General features: G+C 32.6%; 2 protein-coding genes across 6 annotated transcripts; both read left to right on the top strand.

The window, feature by feature from the left end:
• Positions 1–3,676: 3,676 nt before the first annotated feature.
• On the top strand, positions 3,677–8,809 carry LOC105764437 (ceramide synthase 1 LOH3). 5 transcript variants are annotated; one of them, XM_012583000.2, is made up of 7 exons: positions 3,677–3,941; positions 6,002–6,231; positions 6,385–6,540; positions 6,643–6,828; positions 7,438–7,622; positions 8,052–8,119; positions 8,340–8,809. In XM_012583000.2, the coding sequence occupies exons 1-6, from the start codon at positions 3,804–3,806 to the stop codon at positions 8,075–8,077; spliced, it is 921 nt and encodes a 306-aa protein (XP_012438454.1). In that variant the 5' UTR covers positions 3,677–3,803; the 3' UTR covers positions 8,078–8,119; positions 8,340–8,809. The 5 variants fall into 5 exon arrangements, with proteins under 5 accessions (XP_012438454.1, XP_052480944.1, XP_052480943.1 ...); XM_052624984.1 differs by having other exon boundaries at positions 8,332–8,809; XM_052624983.1 differs by having other exon boundaries at positions 8,289–8,809.
• Positions 8,810–10,369: 1,560 nt separating this feature from the next.
• On the top strand, positions 10,370–11,986 carry LOC105762496 (peroxidase 11). Its single transcript, XM_012580273.2, has 4 exons — positions 10,370–10,679; positions 10,793–10,984; positions 11,072–11,237; positions 11,329–11,986. The coding sequence occupies exons 1-4, from the start codon at positions 10,437–10,439 to the stop codon at positions 11,736–11,738; spliced, it is 1,011 nt and encodes a 336-aa protein (XP_012435727.1). The 5' UTR covers positions 10,370–10,436; the 3' UTR covers positions 11,739–11,986.
• Positions 11,987–19,268: the final 7,282 nt, after the last annotated feature.

The raw sequence follows: 19,268 nt of genomic DNA, 5'->3' as shown, positions 1-19,268 counted from the left end.
ACAAGATTTAATATCAAAACAATAATAAAATAATATTTACATACACTTTTGTTGAAATAAACATGAGATTAATGATAAAACCTTATCATCCATACCTTGGTCTTTATACCAAACCATAACTTAAGTTTGATTTCTACTCCAAGATGAACATCACTTGTCTCTACATGAAACTAAACTTACTATAAGGTTGCTTTATTATTTTCACTAAAAATTTATGAAAGGAATTGAAGGAATTAAACTTGGGTTAGTTAAAATGGTGGACAAGACTAAAATGAAACAAAATGAAAGTTGATTATCATGAACAATAGAGGTTTATGTTGGAAAGGATGATAATTGATGGAAAATTTTACATTTTCTATAAAAATCTATTAAATTTAATGAATATAAAATTATAATTATAACTTAAAAGATATGAACATCACCATTTTCAACATGTGGCCCATATTCAATTTAAGTTCTCATAAAAATTCAAGGCTTAAAATGGGACAACAATTATGAGATATTTTTCATAATTATCTATTTAAGAAAAAACCATTTTGCCCCTAATCAATCTCTACAATTCCATCATTGTTTTTTGTCACTTTCTTGGTATAATTACACTTCCAATCTCTACAACCTCGACAGACTTAATTTATGTGATTATGTTTTTAATTATCTCGATACTATTGGTTGGACATCTTATGCGAATATTAATTGTGCTGCATACTACGAACTCGTATATGGATTTTATGCAACATTTAGCTTCAATATAAATGCCATTAGGACTGTGGAAACTCAAGACATCGTCTGCTTCCAATTGCTTGGTAAAACATTTAGAATGTTAGTTTCGAATTTCAATATAGCTATGGGTATCGCTGACCCTAACGATGTTCAATCCGATTCATACCATATTGCTTTACTTAACATACCAAGCAATTTCGATGCTGATGTTGCTTACTCGGCTTTGACTAACTCTATATCACACACTTACAATTCTAAGACCTCTAAAGCCTTACTAGTGCATGAATCGGCCCTAAGATACATTCATAGATTTCTTGCTTTTTATTATTCAGGCCGTAACGATTCTTCGTCTGTCCTAACTAAGACGAAATTATTTTTCTTGTGGTGTATGCATTTCGATTATAAAGTCAATCTAGTTGGTTTGCACAAAGTTTTTATGTTGTTATGCAGGCTCGCCTATAACAGCCCGATTTTTAGTGATGTCAGAAACTGTGGTCTCTGAGTTTTTTATTTAGTCCCGACTTGTTTCTAATGTATGTTTTGGCCTCGATGGCTCATACAAAGGACGATATGATAAATTTATGACTAATTTCTGATATGAATGTGAAGTAATATAAAATATTTGAGTCTGATTGGTAAACTATGGTAATACTCCTAAACCTTGTTCCGACGACGGATACGAGTTAGGGGTGTTACATCACCGACCACTCATACTCGGTCCATATATCACACATTTAGCCACAAACATTTTCCATCTAGAATTGAGTTTTCATCTTTTAGATATGCATATACTATGGATCATTTAGATAAATATTGTTTGTTTGTCAGCACCCCTACTGCGTTTCATTTTGTTCCCCCAGGTACACGATTTGCTAGCAACAATAGAGGTTTTCGTCAACGACACAATCCAACTCCTAGGGAGAAAGATGAGCAACCCCCTTCGGCTAAAGAGGCACGACTAAATCGCATTGAGACTCGCCTTGACACAATGGGAGCTCAAATCTCAAACATCCCCACCATATTGTAAAGCAAACATTTCTTATGCCCTCCACCAAATTAAATATACACGGGAAATACATTTTACCCTTTTCTTTTTTATTCTTTTAAATTGCACATTAAGGGCAATGTGGGCTAAGTAGGGGGATTCGTAGTACATGTCATACGATTACTTATTCATCATTGCATGTATTAATTCTTATACTGAGATTATTCTTTAATTTGTTTTGAAATTAAACATTCAATTCATATGTTTAGTTAATTTAAATAATTAGGTAATTTATGAATAATTGTTTATTGCTTAATTTGATTGTCAAATGTTTTGTAGAATTGAAAATATTGTGACTAAGTCAAAATTTCATGAAAATTGTTAGCTCTTTAAACTTGCTTAATAAAAACACTTGAGTCTCATATAAGTAATTTATCTTATGTCAAAAAAATAAGTTGAAATAGTAATATATATACTCTGCTAATGGCTTAGTTATGAGTGAAGATTTCGGAAATGTGACCAAATTGAATAATCGAGATGAGGTGTTTGGGTTGACATCTCACTTTGCGTCAAAAGATTTGAGTAATGAACCAAAACTTGTAAAAACTCTGCTAACTGAGCTGCTATAAGTAAGGAAAAATAATTTGTTTGGAGACGTGTCAAATTAAGTAACCGAGGTGATGCGCATCTCATTTTATGTAAAAGATTCAACTACATCCCAAACTTTTAAGAACGATCGCCTTACAAGTTTGATTAAGTTTTAAGTTAGTGAAGTAGTTGATTTTTGCATAATATTAGAATTTTAAAAAATGTTTGTTGGTTAAACCTAGCAACTGCTTATTCATGTTTCACTTCAATTGTTTACATTATGTTTGGTTGTGGAAAGAGACTTGATTTTGCAAAAATTGTCGAATGATTTCTAGTATGGGAATGTACAACATGCTTGAGGACAAACATCGGCTAAGTAGGGGAGATTTGATAGCAAGCTAATTTTGTGTGTTTAATGTACTTATTTTTTGTCAAATTTTGAATAGAATGCTACTAAGCTTATGATTTTTTGTTTAAATTTTGTCAGGATGCAATTGGAATGTCGAAGTTCGAAAAAACAAGCAAATTTGGCTAAATTGAAACGAACAACAATAAAAGGGGCCAAATTGAAAAGTTGAAGAATTAGTGACAAATTGAAAAAAATTGTCAAACTCTATAAATAGAAAAAAAATCTAATTGTAGTTGGTTGTTAGGCATAATCTTAGGAGGAATCATGTCAAATTTAGCATATGAGAAGTGTATTTACAAGGTTTGTATACACTTCTCATATGCTAAATTTGGCATGATTCCTCGTAAGGTTATGACACTAGAGCAAGATAAAGGTGAATGTTCCCAAATTCATCACTACCGTTTCAGCACCAATCTCACTTTATTATGGATATATAATCTAGAAAATCGTCCATTTCAATTTGATCTTTTTTTTATTATTAATATTTTTAATATTTTAAAGACAAGTAAATATTTAAACATAATTTTTCAAAAAAATTAATATTTTCAATTTAAACTTTAATTTTGAGAAATACAATTAAAAGAGAAAAGATGTAAGAATTTAAAGTTATTTTATAATGGATTTTTATAATTTTATCTTTTTAATATTTTTAAATTAAAGTAAAATGAAAATTTTATGCAAGAGAGTAAGATAAATAATTATTATAATTGTTTTATATTTATTATTTAAAAAAACCGCCCGCCTTACACTCAAATTTTTTTTAATCAACTCGATTCAAAATTCATCCGAGCTTCCACATGTTAACATCCTTAGCAAAGGGTAACCAAAAAAAGTTGCAATCTAGAAAATCTAACAAAACCAGGGCCATTTATGTATCATGCGGGAACTAATAAATTTATTTATTTATTTTTATTATTTTGAGTTAATAAATTTGTTAATTTATTGTATTCATTAAAAAGGATAAAAAAGTAAAAGGGAGAACCAGAGTGGCCGGGGGCTCTCTGCGTATTCCTCTGCATGTGATCCATTTCTTCGACGTTCTTCTTTAGACTGTTTCCTGAGAAAATTTTGGATGAAAAATCAAAGCTTGCAAAAAACAAAATGGGTTTGATTCAGCTTATGAAATCGATTAATTGGGAAGAAGAAGATTATCCTGCTCAAGAAGATTTCATTGTCCTTCCTTTCTTTTTTATGTTTTTCCCCTCTGTTCGGTTCTTTCTCGATAGAGTTCTGTTTGAGGTACTTGTTTTTATCCCTTTCAGACACTTTTTCTTTTATGATAATTTGATTGGATTTTTACATTACTTCTTAAGTTTTGAAATGCTTTTGAAACTTTGCTGCTTCTTTTTTTCTTTTAGCTTTATTGAATTGTTTGATTGGTTGCTTTTGTTCTAATGGGATTGAATAATATGGGATTCATACGTGTTCTTTGGTGCCGCTAGTTGTTTCTTTCCATGCGAATGGCATTATACGTACTTTTATGCTTTTGATATGATGCTATAAAGAAATCGATTTGGATATTTGGAATTAGATCCTACTTCAACTTTCTTTTAATTATGTTTTTTGGTTATCTTATCGATATTTAAAATGAATAAGAAATAGATATAGAGTGGAAATGCATCTAAATCAATGTTCTTAGTAAAATCATTTGTATTGGATTGGCTGCATGTCGTCTTTATCCAAGTGGGATTGAATAATATTATATCTCTCCCTCTATCCTTACCACTTAACAGTATATTAAGAACAAAAAAAACCTTAACAGTATACATGCCTAGCCGTGACTTGGTTTCAGAAAATTTCATGCCGGGCCTGAATTTGGCTTGACTCGACCCATTTTTCTGTTCATATATAACATATATTTTATATCAATATACATATATATGATTTTTATAATACAATTTAAATAAAAAGAGGTTTTATTTAATTTGAATTTGGGCTTGTCTACGTTAACACCCCCAAAGGCTATGGCAGATACTGTGTTTGAACTTTGAATCCACTACTTGCAGATTCCAACCCGACATGGTTGGTACTCAAACCACAAGGCAAGAGTCTAGGTTTCCATTAGGCCTGTTTAACTTAGTTGGTGAGTTAATGGTGCCGTAGCATAGACTTACAGCTAAATCTATGCGCTCGAAAACACATTGAAAGTTTTATTTCTTTTTATACATCTTTAGCTGTGTTGGAACCAGATTTCTTTGGAAGAAACTTGTATTTTCTTTGGTAGCTTTTCTTAAGAGCTGCTTCTGGCCTTTATTTCTGCATAACACTATGGGTCATATTAGTGAAAAGGATTTGTGGTATTTTGATATAGCTTGCGTAATATGGAATTGAGTGAAGGACTATATTGGTCTTGTTGCTTCAGCATCAGCTACAAATTAGCTTTGCTCTAGCTTCTGTTAATATATTTTATCTCTTTGAAGCTTGAGCATGATTCACTTAAATGTATTGAGCTGCTGGGAGTCTAAGCTTGAAGTGTTAGCAATAGATGTTTGATGTCAATGAATTCTAAAAGAAAGAAGCAAATGTAAACTGAAGGCTTTCAGTACTTGGAAATGAAACTGTTGGACTCTATTTCCCTAGTCTAACTGAAATGTAGTTCTTTTCTTTACTTTGTTTTCTTCAGATTAGTTCTCCTAAGAGCTTAAATCAATAAATAAGTGTCACCCCTAGGTTGACCCTAATTCCGCAGGATGTTGTTTGAACCTATATAGTGTTATTGAGTGAGACTTTGCCTTGACTGTTGTATGTTTATGGGTTATTCACAAATAACTAGAGTTTTACCATTTTGTAGAATTATTTTCGTTAAATCTTCCCCTACATAAAAGCTTAATGTCTTTGTTTTCATGATCACATGTTGAAACACTGGCATATTCCTATGAAATAGGTGACTGCATTGTGTGTGGACTTGTGCAGTGCTATCTGAAGATTTGCTTCCAGATTATTTTCAGTGCATCCAGGTGCCGTGTGTTGATGTACAAGTATTTTGACTATTGTTTGAAACTTTCACCAATATGGGGAGATAGTTTGTTGCAATTTATTTGCTAAATGACGCTTGAAATAGATTAAAGTCAAGTGCTATTTGAGTGCGGATAAGGTCCATATCATTGTTGATACTATTAAGCAAAATCATAAATTAAGTAGATCAAAGTGCTTGTCTGAAATGTTTTTTAATGTAATGTAATTGCTATATGTGTTTAGCTAGTTTGGTCACTCCTCTCCATTGTTCAATCTCTCTTTTTCTATCAACGTCAATCCTCTTAACAGTTTATTCATTTAGAAAATATCTTACATGGTTTCAGAGAGTTGGAAGGCGGTTGATTTTTGGAAAGGGATATCAGATGCAAGATACCAATACAACAGACAACAAGAATAAGGTTATAAAATTTAAGGAGTCAGCTTGGAAATGCATTTATTTTCTCTCTGCAGAATTTCTGGCTCTCTATGTAACTTCTAAGGAGCCCTGGTTTAACAATACAAGACACTTTTGGGTAGGGCCAGGGGATCAGGTCTGGCCTGATCAAAAAATTAAGTAAGCTTCATTATCAATATTCAATAAATTGCTCCTTTTTGCTTCAAATATTAACATTGACTTAAAGGTATCTTTGCGTTTACTATACATTCAAAGATATGAGATAAACAACTTTATGAACTCGGCAGGCTAACTATTATGTTTGTTTTCCAGATTGAAATTAAAGGGACTTTATATGTATGCTGCTGGGTTTTATACATACTCTATATTTGCTTTAATTTTCTGGGAAACAAGGCGTTCTGACTTTGGAGTCTTAATGGGTCATCATTTTGCAACTGTCACCCTCGTTGTGCTCTCTTACATTTTTAGGTATGCTTTGGAGACTCTTACTCTAATGTAAGATATTAGGCTTGTTGATTCTTGAGATTTTAGAGAGTAGTTGTTTCTTTTCCTTATGCCAGTTTTTTGCAGATTTGGCCGTGTCGGTTCAGTTGTTTTAGCAATTCATGATGCTAGCGATGTATTTTTGGAGATAGGGAAGATGAGCAAATATTGTGGTGCTGAAAAACTCGCTAGCATTGCATTCATAATTTTTGTTTTGTCATGGATCTTACTGCGCCTCATATACTTCCCTTTCTGGGTCCTATGGAGTACAAGGTTTGTATGATTTCATGTCTGATATATATTTTCTGCCAAAATTTTATGAGGTTTCCTTTCAAGTACTTGAGAAACTAACCCAAATCCATACACATAGCACTGAAGTCAAGGAAGAGAAAGCAACTATAAAAAATATAAGGCTTGCACCAAATAATCATGGTTACATCAATGAAGTAACCAGCAATCTGTCTCTCTCTCTTATATGAATAAAGAAAGGAAACTTTTACGGTGTTTTTCTAGCTTATACACATCCCTGTTGCAAGTCCTAGACGTTGGAATAGTCCTGGTACTATGAACTTATATTTTAGATCTCTAGATTTAAATCTGATTTAGGAACTTTTGATAATCCCTTTTGCTATCTGCTTGCTTCAGTATATATGAAGGTTTATCACACTGATTACTGATCATTTTGGAAGGGATGCGTTCTGGGGTTCCAAGAGCTTTGTCTTGCTACAATGTGATGGGAACTGGCTTTCTTTTAAAGAAAAATAAATATATATTCTGAACTTGCCTTCGAGTTCTGATAATGTACAGAGAATAAAAATCCACTTAGATTGAGTTTATAATTTTGTTCTTTTTTTTAAATCTTATTTCTGTCTTCTATGGCAGCTATGAAGTTGTCCAGACATTGGACAAGGAAAAGCATCCAGTGGTTGGACCAATTTGTTATTATCTGTTCAACACACTTCTATTTTGCCTGCTTGTTCTTCATATTTATTGGTGGGTACTGATGTATCGAATGCTAGTCAACCAAATCCAAGCTGGAGGCAAAATTAGTGAAGATGTTAGATCTGGTAAGTACAGCATATATATATGTATTTGTTCTTGGAAATCTGCACGTAAGAACACAGATTAACTATATAAAGTGATAAATAAATCTCAGTAGTAACTTCTGACTTTAAAAACATGGATTTGTTGTGTGTATGTGTGAATTTGTGTCTGTATATTTATGTTGTTAATTGGCTTACTTCCTGACTGATAAATAATGATTGCTGCTGAATGGAGGCCATACGAATCATTCTTACTGCATCTATTTTACGCACTTTAGGATGCTACATCATTCTTTTCTCATATGTAATAACTTTAAAAAAGAGTTTCATACCCTTGTATAATATACATCCATGTTGTTATTCTCCAGAATGTGCTTTCAAGTGGCTTTCCATTTTGAACTTCATAGCTGGCTATTTTATCTTCAATTTCTCTTTTTTATTGTCTTTTTACAGATTCAGAAGATGAACATGAGGATTGATCCAAAAACAAGCAATAGGGCCTTGGAAGGACTCATGAAAAGGTAATTTTACTTTCATTTGAAAACCTCATAGTACTCACCACACTTTGGTTCAGATTAAAACCATCATCGAAATCCGGCATTGGGAACAAGTGGCCAGTGAGTGAACGCGTTGTTTTCCTGTGAAGTGTCTGTTTTCACTGTTGCAATTTTTCTGTAAGCTTCTGAGCAGGTCCATTTTCAGTGGAACTGATAGAGAGGGCTCTTTGTGTAAGTCCTGCAGATGGAGAACATCCCTGGCTTAAACATCGATATTCTTTCAAGTTCAATGAAATACGCACGTTTCCTAGTAATAGAAGGAAACTTTATATTGTTTCATGATGAAGTATGGGACTGGAGAAGTTTAGTTGTTGATTTTTGATGTCCGGCTTTGGCACCTTCACAATATGGGGTTTAGGTCAGTTGGGTCACCAGTAAAGTTTTGCTGTAAAGATAACATGTCTACCAGGAAAACCTAATTCATCAACACGAAGATAAGTCGTCAGCCAGATTGAGGGTTATCTTACGGTTTCAAAATTTTTGCCCTTAAAACTAATTGATCCCTTTTGTCTTAGTTTAGTTGAAGTTTGATTACATTATTGTAGGCTCGAGTGTCAAAGCTTACGAAACAGTCATTAACATAGTACCAAAGCTCTTTTTTTTCTTTCTTCTGTTCGAGTTTAATAACATAGTAAATTTATCAATTTTTGACTACATGTTTGTCTTTTTGAATAAAAGAATATAGTATATAAATATTGGATTGGCTACCATCTCCACGTGAAACTAGTCTTGAACTTCAAGGATCATGATCATGAATGTTTCAAACATCATTCTTGTTTGTCAAGCAACAAAGGCAAAGGGCCTATAACGTGGAAGTTTTAACTTTGAGAAAATCTTTCTTCCTTTTATTATTATTTAAATGGGTTGAAAGTCCAAGTAATGACTAAAGCTGTTCATATTACACCAAGTGAGCTGAATTCCAATTTGTCAACTGAAACTTATCAATAATTAAAGCCTTGGTTTAACCTAATATGTTCAACTGGTTAAGTCTAATCGTATTAAACTAAAAAAAAAAAAATGGAAAGATCATCACTATTTTCTTTTTTTTCTTTTTTGTCGTTGATTTAGATTATAACAACCCTATACCAAAGAGGCTGCTTTTTTTTTCTTCTTTTTTAAGTTACAAATAAGACATGCAATAACATGTGGAGTTCCTGATTATTAGTAGATATGTAGGATTCATAGACCTCTTTAGGATTATGACATCCTTTTCACTTCCACAAGTTTTTAAAAAAGAGGTTTGCAGGATATTGTTTATTTCAATAATTTAGGCTTTATATTTTGTCCAATAAAGTGTCTTCAAAAATGATGTGTTCACTTACATCCCTAGTTAAACTCTACTACACATTCTATATAATATCCATGGCAGCTTTGTCTAAAAACATGACAGATGATTATGAATAATAAATTACACTTAAGGTCACTAAATTATTAGTAAATTTACGTTTTGGTTATTAAATTTTAAAAATTATAAAATGGTTATTAAATTATTTGAATGTCTTTCTATTTAAGTCACTGAATTGTTAAAATTGTTGTTGTATGACTTTTTTTTATTCACACTACCTACACCAATTAAAAACTCTCTTTTCTCTGCCCTTCTACAATTCAATATTTTTTCCATGAAAAAGTTTTGAACGTCACAAATCTGTAAACCAAAATCCAAACAGTTTTCTTCTTCGATCTCTGACATTATTTGTCATATCGATTTGGATCTAAAATATATTCTTCTACTCGTTGATGGGTATTGATTCATTACACCGATCATCGAATCACTTGGAGCTTGCTAGTCGAACTTTAAAAAGAAAACTTAATATCCTAGTGACTTAAATAAAAACTTTCAAATAGTTTAATGATCATTTTGTAACTTTTTAAAATAAAGTGATCAAAATGTAAATCAACGTAGTTTAAAAAAGAAAAGTTGCAAATGTTGAAATTTAATTATAAAAATAGGATAAAAATAAAAGTTGGATTATTAAGAAGTAAAGAAACATTTGTTGTTATGTGTGGATGCATGATTTGGTGGGTGGCCCATAAATCTTTCAAATTAAATTGATTTAAGAATTATAAGTACCAGATTTGGTTTGAGAGCACTCACCAACCATGCCAACATTAGTTCCATCCTCTATTGACTAATTGTTTGCACATAATTTTAACTTGTACTAAATAATACTCGGACAGCTTTGCCCGAAAAGTAAAAAAATAAATTATAAAAACAGCACTAATATTTCCCCATAAATATGTTCAAGTACATTTCCCGGCCTCCACGCATTTGTTCAAAACAATGGCGTATCAACCTTCCCTGATCAGTCTGCAATGGTTTTCAATCCTTCTGGTTTGTATTTCCTTGTTCAGTTGGACCATTTTTGCAGCTAGTCCAGACGCACCATTGACATTGGATTACTACAAATCAACATGCCCCACTGTGTTTGAGATTGTGAGGAAAGAAATGGAGTGTGAAGTAAACTCTGATCCTCGAAATGCAGCTTTGGTTCTTCGGTTGCATTTCCATGACTGCTTTGTTCAGGTTTTTTAATTCAAACATACACATAGTACTGCATAAATATCGGGCAAGTTAAAAAGATTTCCATTATGAATTTTCACATATGTATAATGATTTGTCCATGCATGCATATGCAGGGTTGTGATGGGTCAGTTTTGCTTGATGATACAATCAGTTTACAAGGAGAAAAGAAAGCTTCGGCAAATGTGAATTCTCTAAAAGGTTTCGAAATCATTGACAGGATTAAGAACAAGCTTGAATCTGAGTGTCCTGGAATTGTTTCCTGTGCTGATATCCTCACCGTTGCTGCTAGAGATGCAGTGATTCTGGTATAACAAGAAACTAGATTTAATCATTTTTCTTTTTGGGGGTCTTGATTGTCTTGGGAGGGCACTGATTTAATGGTTGTTTTGCAGGTGGGTGGACCTTACTGGGATGTACCAGTGGGAAGAAAGGATTCAAAAACAGCCAACTATGATCTAGTTAGGGAAAACATTCCAACAGCAAATGAGGGTCTTCTCAGTATTATAGCTAAATTTCTTTATCAAGGTCTATCAGTGACTGATATGGTAGCTCTTGCTGGTAAGCAATTTACATACAAAATCTTCTAAAAAATATATACATTACATTCATCTTGAGCAAACTTTATGGCTAAATTTCTTTATGTTTCCAGGCGCTCACACCATTGGAATGGCACGGTGTGAGAACTTTCGAGCTAGAATTTATGGAGATTTTGGAGCAACAGATTCGTATCTCAGAAACTTGAAATCCATCTGCCCTGCTGCAATTAGTAGCTCGGGAGAGAATAACGTAACAGCAATGGACAATGTTACACCAAATCTTTTCGACAATTCATTTTACCATACACTGCTGAGAGGGGAAGGGTTACTAAGTTCAGACCAAGAAATGTATTCCAACGTTTTTGGAATCGAAACTAAGAAGCTGGTCAGAAAATATGCTGACGACCCTCTCGCTTTCTTCAATCAGTTCTCGGATTCAATGGTGAAGCTGGGCAACATTACGAATTCGGATAGCTTTGTCAATGGTGAAGTCAGGAAGATTTGCAGATTTGTTAACACTTAAAAATAAACACCTGCAAAAACACCCGCCATATTCGTTAATAATTCCTTTGATTGTTTCTAGGAAATCAAATGAAAACTTCTTTCAAGTTAAATTTGAAGTTCCTTCCTGTAACATTATTAATTTCAAACCTACTCTGTAAATTTGTGATTCTCTCTTGCGTCTACCTCAATCAATTATGTATTTAGTATTCTTATTATTCTTTAGAATGTTATATATTACAATAAAGTTTTACATATTAATTGTTTTTTATATCATTTTGTGTAAATGTTCTTCCCATTTTATTCAAAAAAAAAACTACACCATTAGTAATTAAATTATGGGTAAGTTTTTGTTTTGATCACTTAACTAAAATAAAGTTACAATTTGATGATTGGATCATTCAAAAGTTTTCATTTAAGCTACTAAACTATTCAAAAGTTTTTATTTAAGTCACTGAGATGTTAATTTTTTTTTTAAAGTTCCACCAACAAGCTCTAAGCGATGATTTGATGATCGGTACGATGGACCAGTATCCATCGACGAGTAAAAGAACATACCTTAAATTTAAGTTGATTTGACGATCAAGTATCAGAGATTGAAGAAAAAAAACTATTTGAATTTTGATTTGTAGATTCGTGATGTCCAAACCTGTTTATTGAAAGAAATTGAACTGTAGAAGAAGAGGGGAAGAGCTTTCAATTGGTGCAAATAAGGTGAACAAAGAAAACCATATAACATCAACCGTGAGATGTGATATGGTGGTTGCTCATCTCATTCCTTAACCATGAGGTTAGGGGTTTAATCATTGCCTATAGGAATGGAACACATTTCATAGTCAACTATTTACCTTTTTGGAGAGCACCCGTGGTGAGGAGATTAGTCACCGCTAATGATGGCAAATGCCCTTTTTAAGAAAACTCGACAAAAAAATATATATATAGCATCGATTTTAACAGTTTAATAACTTATATGAAAACTTTTAGATAGTTTAATAATCAAATTATAACTTTTTTTAGTTAAATGACTAAAATAAAAATTTATTCATAATTTAATAACTAATGGTAGTTTATGGAAAAATATGAAGTCTATATTCACTTCACTTTTATTTGGGCACAAAGAACCCGTACATGTTTATTTTTCTATACCAGCCCATACATGTTTTCTAGAAGTAAAATATTACAAATTTATTACTTATTATGAGTAAAATATACCATGCATCCTTATAAATATTAAATTTATTTAAACAAATTATAAGAAAAACTCTGAAATTACTAATTAATTGATGAAATATGTAATTTCTTCTTTTATTTCTTTTAGATATGTTAAATTTGAATATGTGGCACCTAACTCAACATGTTTAAATATAAGCTTTATTCATGATTTTTAAATCGTACCATTTTCTCATTTTAGTATTTTTTTGGATAAATTATATCTAAGGTCACTAAACTATTAGTAAGTTTACGTTTTGGTCACTTCATTTCAAAATTTTACAAAAAAAAAGTCACTGAACTATTCAAAAGCTTTTGTTTAAATCATTGAGCTATTAATGTAACCTCTCCAACTCAGCCTAGACGTTACAACTGAATTCGGAAGACTATATTGGCCACCGAAATGGCCTAGTAAAACTGTCGGAGTTTGTAAAGCAGTCTTTTTAAAACATTTGCTTACTTTAGTAGAAAACTTAGTGTATTTCCAAAAGATACGATTTAATTTCAGAAACTGGTTCATCTTAATGATTGTTTAGCAAAAGTTGAATTCTGGTTATATATATGTTTCAAATCTCATTTACATAATCATGCAGTAGAAAAGTGATATTTAACATTGCTTTAATGGAAACCAGATTTCATGCAAAATTAAATCAAGTTCTATGTTTCAACAACCTAAAATCAAATTAATGCCATGAATGCCAAATAAACCCAAAAACTTAAGTCTCATGCCACATTTCAAATAGAACATTATAGTTCCAAATAATAGAAATTATATAAAAATGACTAAAATACTTTTAATGAAAATATTAAACCGAGTTAAGCCTTCCGTATGCCGAGTTCGTGTCCTAACCTGGTGGGTTATCTGTAAAGATGAAAATTAAAGGGGGTGAGCTTAAGAAACTCAGTATGTGCTTAATCACAAAAAAATCAATGAAAAACAATAGATCAAGTATAACTAATAACAGTTTTTAGAACAATCACATTCGCATAGCAAAACAGAATTCTATAGTTCATTTGAGCACGCTTATGAATGTCGATGCAATGCAAGTATAACAGGATACTTCCTACTCATACTTCGCTACACTCCACAGTAAGAGTTCCCCAAAACTCATCCATCCAATATCATTCCATTTTGTGGATGAGCCACCAGTAATTGTAGATGAACTGCTAGTAAAAATTGTAGGTAAATCACCGGTATTTTAAAACAAAAGTTTGCAGTTAAACTGTCAATAAGTTGTGGATGAACCATAAGTGTTTGAAGATTATTAAATTGCAACAATTCCTCCTTTCAATCGTCCCACCCCATGCAATGCAATATGGCATGCTAGTAACAATACAATACAGAAACCGTAGACATGCTTAACATGTATTCAGTTCAACAGTAGCAATAGACATGCTTAACATGTATTCAGTTCAATAGTCGTAGTGTTAACAGTACTAGTTTATCAGAAATATGTTGGATCTGGTGCTTTGAGTGTAGTATTTTCGTCTAAGCACACTTGTAATTTTTTCAAACATACTGGTTAATAAAATTATTCATGAATTAATACTTTATATATTGTCTTCACATGGTTTTTGCACGTCAAGAAAAATGGAAACAAATGTTGCTCATTGGTTATCTAATGTTTAACTAATACTAAGCGGTATTACGTGGTCGGATCATAATACGAAAAGACAGCTTGTATTAGTAGACAAACCTAAACATGTCCTTAGTCTAATCAGAAATGAGCAACTGATTGAAAAACTAATATGTCACCTATCAAGTCCAATTGGGGAGATGCCTTGTCTTGAGCATCGGAGCGGATGACTCCTAGAAGATAGAGACATAAATGTGACTAACTGGACAGATAATACATCAGACATGACCCAAACAAAATAGATCCTAAATTTGTTTATGGATTTATTCACTTATGACGTTCATAGTGTGACATACATAAATCCTGAGTGGATGACTGACAATATATGTGTGACTCGTACACTTTGATGTAAGTAAAAACCTGAGTTGAAATAGATAAGAAACTGAAAGTCAGTACATTAGGTGTATGACTTCTGTAGTATGTAGTGTCATTCACAACAGTGGAATTCGTAGCCCAAAACATGGGTAAATGATATTCTCTCATTGGTATTACATGGTTGAAGAAAAGTAAACACGGCCACGATTCGTCTGTCTTTGTGATGGATAACTTGATCACTATTTGATAGTGATTGACTTTTCATGAAGAAAAATGTAATGGTTACCATGAGATAAAATATGATCATATTGAAAGAACAGATATCATCTCAAAGAGATCAAGGATATTCTATGAGGGTAACACACTTATGACAAGGTAATTGAACGAGCATGGAGTAGTTAATTTCATAATGATATGTCGTTGAGGAGAGCTCAGTCACAATACTATAGTGGAATTATTTCATGACTAAATGAGTTTATAATTAATAGACAAAAAGTAGAAACTTAATTATAAATCATTTTAGCCTCAACCACTTATGTTCAATCGGTCCCTCCGCTAGCATGTTGAAACTAGAAATGAATTGCGTGTTTGAATAGAAATGAACGAAATGGATAGAAAAAAAAGAAAATGGAAAACATTCAGGAATGATTATGGTTTTCTCGGAAATGGAGAAATGAAATCATTTGGAAATAAATGTGGGTTTCTGTAATGCCCCGAAATTTTAAGAATTTTATTGTGAGAATCTGTAATGATTAGATTTCTGTATCTCTGGTTCTGTGCTCCGCTTTTGTGTTTAAGGTCTGAAGTTCAAGTTGCGTCGTTAAAAGTTTTGTTATTTTAAAATCAACCCTTAGTCATGCGTTACCCGGTTAAGTTCAGTTCAGTGTGAAACTATGCCAAGAATGAGATTGCTGGTTCTCTAGTTAAGTATATGTCTGTATTCTGTTAGGTTCTGTGTTCGAGTCTCGAATGGGACAAATAGGAAAATTTTTGTCAAATTCCAAAAATCTGCTTGGAAGTTAAGAATTTAATTAACGTTAGTTTATTTTACTTTTTATTTTTTCTTCTTCGCATCTATTTTCTTTTTTATTCTCTTTCACTGTCATTTTTTTTTTGCTAATCGAAATTGTGGGGGATACGGAATCAACGGAAATTTTGTTGTTAGTTACTGGTCAGAAGGCTATCGGGTAAGTAACTGTCAGTGTGAATGTTCTCGCGAATTACTTTCGTTTCCGTGACTTGCGAGGAATTGAGTATTCTATGAGTTCAAGAATCTCTGATAAATGATTATTTGTTTTCTAATAGGCGAGAATATTAGCAATAAGGAATAGCAACTCGACAACTTCTGAAGTTGTTGCTAAAGTTTCGGTGAGTTTGTTTCCGTCGAAGGTTTCGTGTCGAAATTTTCAACATAAGCATTAAGTACGTAGTTTGGAAATTCTGCTAATTAAATGGCTAAATTGTATTACCGAATGATTGTGTTATGCTCCGAGGATATTTTGCATTGTTGTTACTTCAAAATTTCTCCAAGTGCGTACTGAAAACCTTAGTTTTTGCAAGTTTTGGTCGCCGAAAATGGTAGCTGTCCACGCCACATGGCCAAGCACACGGGCGTGTGGCCAAATCGTGTGATTGGTTGTGTAACTCATAGTTTATTTATTTGAGGCCACACGGGCATGTGTTTAGGCCGTGTGTGGCCATGTTAGTGCAGGGTTCACACAGGCAATGGACACGGGTATGTGTCTGGGCCGTGTAACTTACTGTGTGTGGAATAAGACCACACGACCAAGGACACGAGCATTTGCCTAGGTCGGGTAACTCACTTTTTGTGGTATAAAACCACATGATCAGGGACACAGACGTGCGTCCAAGCCGTGTAACTCACTGTTTATGCTTCGAAACCACACGGGTAAGGCACATGGGCATGTGATTAGGCCATGTGTCATGTTTTTGGGGTCCGAAACCTATTTTTGAGCCGTGAATGTTGTTTAACACTGTTACTTTCTTTCTCATTGCATAAATGGTTGAATTTGATCGTATGAGAGCTATTTGATATTCTGAGACTGATGTGTGAATAACATAGTTATATGTATACTATGACACTTATTCTGAGGTTGAATTGTCTTATCTGATGTGAAATAAAATAGAATGACTAAATACTCAAAATGGGTACTCGTGCTCTACATTTACATGGGTTGGGATATTGTGAAGATGGAAGTAATCTGTTTTGAATTAGTGGCTATACCACAATACATATAAATTTGATTCTGGCGCTTTGTCACAATCTAGTCTAGCAGCTAAGCTGCGTGTCTGTAAAGTGTCAAACGAACGCTCTAAGGTGTGCAGGGTTGGTTGGGCATTGAATGTCCTTAACGATGTGTTGGGATGACCGAAAATAGTGTGTAGTGGATGGGGGTTAAGAATATTGCATCTAAATCTGATATGTACTATATTTGGAACTGAATTTGCATATATATGTATATGTAACAAATCAACTCTGAATCTGAATTAAACATTTCTTATACGCACTGAGTTCACAACTCATATTTTATTGATTGAATTTCATATGGTTCTCAATCTTGAACGGGTCAGTGTCGTAGGAGCTCGATCAAGCTTTTACCTTTCTTTCAAGTGTTATGTTAGGACTTTCGGTAATTTATGATAGTAGAACTTTGGAAGATTATGCATTAACTAAATAACTGATCTTCATGATGAATATTATATGAAACGTGGTTTAGTATTATTGTGTTTTACTCAGTTTTTGAGTATTGATAATGTAACTCTTCAAACTTGGACTGAACATCTAGACCGGGGCTAGGGTGTTACAGTTTCCAAAAATGAAAATGAAAACTTACAATCATATGGATTACTTAAAAAATAATAGAAGAATGAATTTATGTTTTTGGACTATTTTAAAGCCCGAAAATGAAAATAAATCATTCGGTCATAATGAACATGTTGAGTTGTGACATATTAAATGATTTTTTTCGAAATTTTATCAGGGCTAAAATCGTCAATTTTTACCAGGAGTAAAATTGTCAAAATTTTACCAGGGTAAAATTGGGGTGAAAAAATTATTTAATATGTAGATCTTAAAGTTAATTTTGGGAAATAGAAAATCTAAATCGAATTAGATCATATTATAGAGTACTAGGTCAAAAAGGCCAAGGAAATACTTGCAATTAGGGGTGAGCAAAACTCGATTCGATTCGAAAAAATAGAAAAAAATTCGAATTTCGAGTTAAACGAATCGAGTTAATCGAGTTATTCAAATCAACTCGAATTTTTTTTTCAAATTTCGAGTTCGAATTGAGTTGAGTTTTCGAATTCGAATAACTCGAATAATTCGAATATCAAACTATAATATTTTACATTTTTACCCCAAACTCTCAAACCTTTTTACTTTTCCCTCAAAACTTTTACTCCTTCCCACTTTCCCCCCAAAACTTTTACTCCCCTCCCCTCCCAACCCCCCAATCTACCCAAAATCCATTTCCCACCAAAATTTTACTCTCTCATTTACTTTTTCTTAAAATTTTACTCTCAAAAACCCTCAAAACCTTTTATTTTCCCCCAAAATTTTTACTCCCTCAAACTTTTCCCTTAAAACTTTTATTCCCTTCCCATCCCACCTCCCATCTACCCCAAACCCTCCCCTCCAATTTTTTTAATAATTTCCTCCAAAATTTTACTCCCCTTTTACTTTCCTCAAACTTTTATTCCCCAAAACTTTTATTTTCCCTCTATATTTTTACTTCTCACCTTTACTCTCAAATAAAAAATCAAAATTATCCCAAAAATCACTAAACATAAATAGTAATAATTTTATTTATATCTACTATTTATATTATTAAATTAAATTTCACATTTTATATTATTTATATTATTAAATTGTTTAATCATATTGAATATTTATATTAAAATTGAATTATTAATTATGCCATAAAATATTCTTGTTAACATTTTATATTGGTATCAATTTCACATTTTATTTGATTAAGGTAACCAATATATAAAAAATTAATAAATAAATTATGAGGTGACGAAAGTTAGTAAAAAATTTGATTAAGGTGGACAAATTTTTTTACGATGGGTGACAGTGGTTACAAGGACCCAAAATTATTTTTTAAAATTTAACTCAAACAAATATATTCGATTCGAATTCCATCTCACTCGACTCGATTCGAGAAAACTTCAAATAAAGTTAGGAGATAAAATGAGATTCGAAAACTCGATTAACTCGAAAATTTTCGATTCGATTCGATCGAATGCTCACCCCTACTTGCAATTGGACCTGGTGTGAGAGAGTCCCAAAACCCCTCACTTAACATGAAAGGGGTGGCAACCCTAGTAAAAATACAAGGGTAAGTCATTCACCCCTCTCCTACTCT

Source organism: Gossypium raimondii, chromosome 12 (genome assembly GCF_025698545.1).
Source record: "Gossypium raimondii isolate GPD5lz chromosome 12, ASM2569854v1, whole genome shotgun sequence".
In the NCBI taxonomy this organism is placed as follows: Eukaryota; Viridiplantae; Streptophyta; class Magnoliopsida; order Malvales; family Malvaceae; genus Gossypium; species Gossypium raimondii.
Note: the sequence above shows the minus strand (reverse complement) of the source record. Positions and strands in the feature narration are given on the sequence as shown.

Coding starts and splice junctions, on each gene's coding strand:
- LOC105762496 (XM_012580273.2), top strand. CDS start 10,437: ATGGCGTATCAACCTTCCCTGATCAGTCTGCAATGGTTTTCAATCCTT. Junction 10,680..10,792: donor TCCATGACTGCTTTGTTCAG/GTTTTTTAATTC, acceptor ATGCATATGCAG/GGTTGTGATGGGTCAGTTTT. Junction 10,985..11,071: donor CTAGAGATGCAGTGATTCTG/GTATAACAAGAA, acceptor GTTGTTTTGCAG/GTGGGTGGACCTTACTGGGA.
- LOC105764437 (XM_012583000.2), top strand. CDS start 3,804: ATGGGTTTGATTCAGCTTATGAAATCGATTAATTGGGAAGAAGAAGAT. Junction 3,942..6,001: donor TCGATAGAGTTCTGTTTGAG/GTACTTGTTTTT, acceptor ACATGGTTTCAG/AGAGTTGGAAGGCGGTTGAT. Junction 6,232..6,384: donor TGGCCTGATCAAAAAATTAA/GTAAGCTTCATT, acceptor TTTGTTTTCCAG/ATTGAAATTAAAGGGACTTT.